This window comes from Saprolegnia diclina (genome assembly GCF_000281045.1).
Source record: "Saprolegnia diclina VS20 unplaced genomic scaffold supercont1.188, whole genome shotgun sequence".
NCBI lineage: Eukaryota > Oomycota > Saprolegniomycetes > Saprolegniales > Saprolegniaceae > Saprolegnia > Saprolegnia diclina.
The window spans coordinates 42,229-43,322 of record NW_008246255.1 but is presented as its reverse complement, the minus strand read 5'-3'; the positions used below and the strand labels follow the sequence as shown (position 1 = coordinate 43,322).

The 1,094-nt window shown below is 56.6% G+C and overlaps 2 protein-coding genes across 2 annotated transcripts; both read right to left on the bottom strand.

Annotated features, from left to right (window-relative positions):
* Window positions 1-7: 7 nt before the first annotated feature.
* SDRG_17066 (hypothetical protein) lies at window positions 8-784 on the bottom strand (the record flags this gene model as incomplete). The annotated part of the gene is made up of 1 exon (XM_008623301.1): window positions 8-784. A coding segment is annotated over exon 1 (762 nt), but the record flags the coding sequence as incomplete, so codon positions are not given.
* Window positions 785-941: 157 nt separating this feature from the next.
* On the bottom strand, window positions 942-1,085 carry SDRG_17065 (hypothetical protein; the record flags this gene model as incomplete). The annotated part of the gene is made up of 1 exon (XM_008623300.1): window positions 942-1,085. A coding segment is annotated over one exon (144 nt), but the record flags the coding sequence as incomplete, so codon positions are not given.
* Between the last annotated feature and the right edge of the window lie 9 nt (window positions 1,086-1,094).

Sequence of the window (1,094 nt, the reverse complement as noted above, 5' to 3'; positions counted from 1 at the left end):
TTGGTTGGACTTTGCAACTGGCATCGCCGTGTTTTGGCTCCACTCGTCGTAGTTGACGTTGTTGTACAAATACGCTTGGAGGAGGTACTTGAGATGGAAGCCAACAAGATTGCCCCACGCTTCACCGACATCGGGTGTCGCTTCGTTGTCAAGCCAGTACATGATGACCTCGAGCATCGTACTCGTGTACATGGCAAAGTGGTGTGGCCGAATGAGCGGGATCGTTCGATGGCGGAACCCGAGGTTGCGGCTGCGGGTCATGACAAGGTCGTTCGGAAGTTTCTTTTCGCCGAGCATGAACTTCATGGCCTTGATGAGCACTTCGATGCGCTTGCGAATGCCTGGGAAGATCTCGCCAAAGCTCGGGTCGCGCTGAAAGAGGCGATGAAAGAACTCGTCGTAGAAGAGCACGATGCCATCTTTCTTGAGCTCGCGCATCTTGTCGGTGCCGCCCTTGCAGAGAATCTTCCAGCTGCGACTGCACTCGGCGTGATACGCTGTCTCGTACGTCGGACAGAGCGGCATGTTGGGCGGCATGTAATGCTGGTACTCGTCCGGCGTCGCGACCTCGCCTTTGAAGACGACATTCCAATCGGGCTCCTTCGCCTCCGACGCCGAAATGGCAATCTCGTTTTCCGACTTGTAGAAGCGCGAGAGGTTGATCGACTTGGACGAAATACGCCCCGAGATACCGCTGCGCTGCGAGGCCTTGATGCCGGACGAGAGGCTCAAGCCCGCCGTCGAGGGCACCGTCGAGTTACGCCCACCCATGCTGCAAGGTAGGTTTGTGCGACGGTTCAGCAACCAATCCCGTCGCGTCGCGCCCAATCTTGGGGCCAATGAAACGGACATGCGTGCATTTACAGTGGCGCGAAAGCGGTGCACACTCCAAAGCCATTGACAAGTGTATATAGACGTTGAAACAAATAGTTTGTGGAGACTTAGTAGTGTTTGTTGGACGACGGAATGCACTGCGAGTACCACTCGTCTTGCTTGAAGCACGACGTGCCCTCGGCGCATTGCGTGCTGCCCGTGTAGTCCTTGCCGCCGCACTGCTCCCAGCGCTTCTTGACGACACCCGACGGCTTGGACGT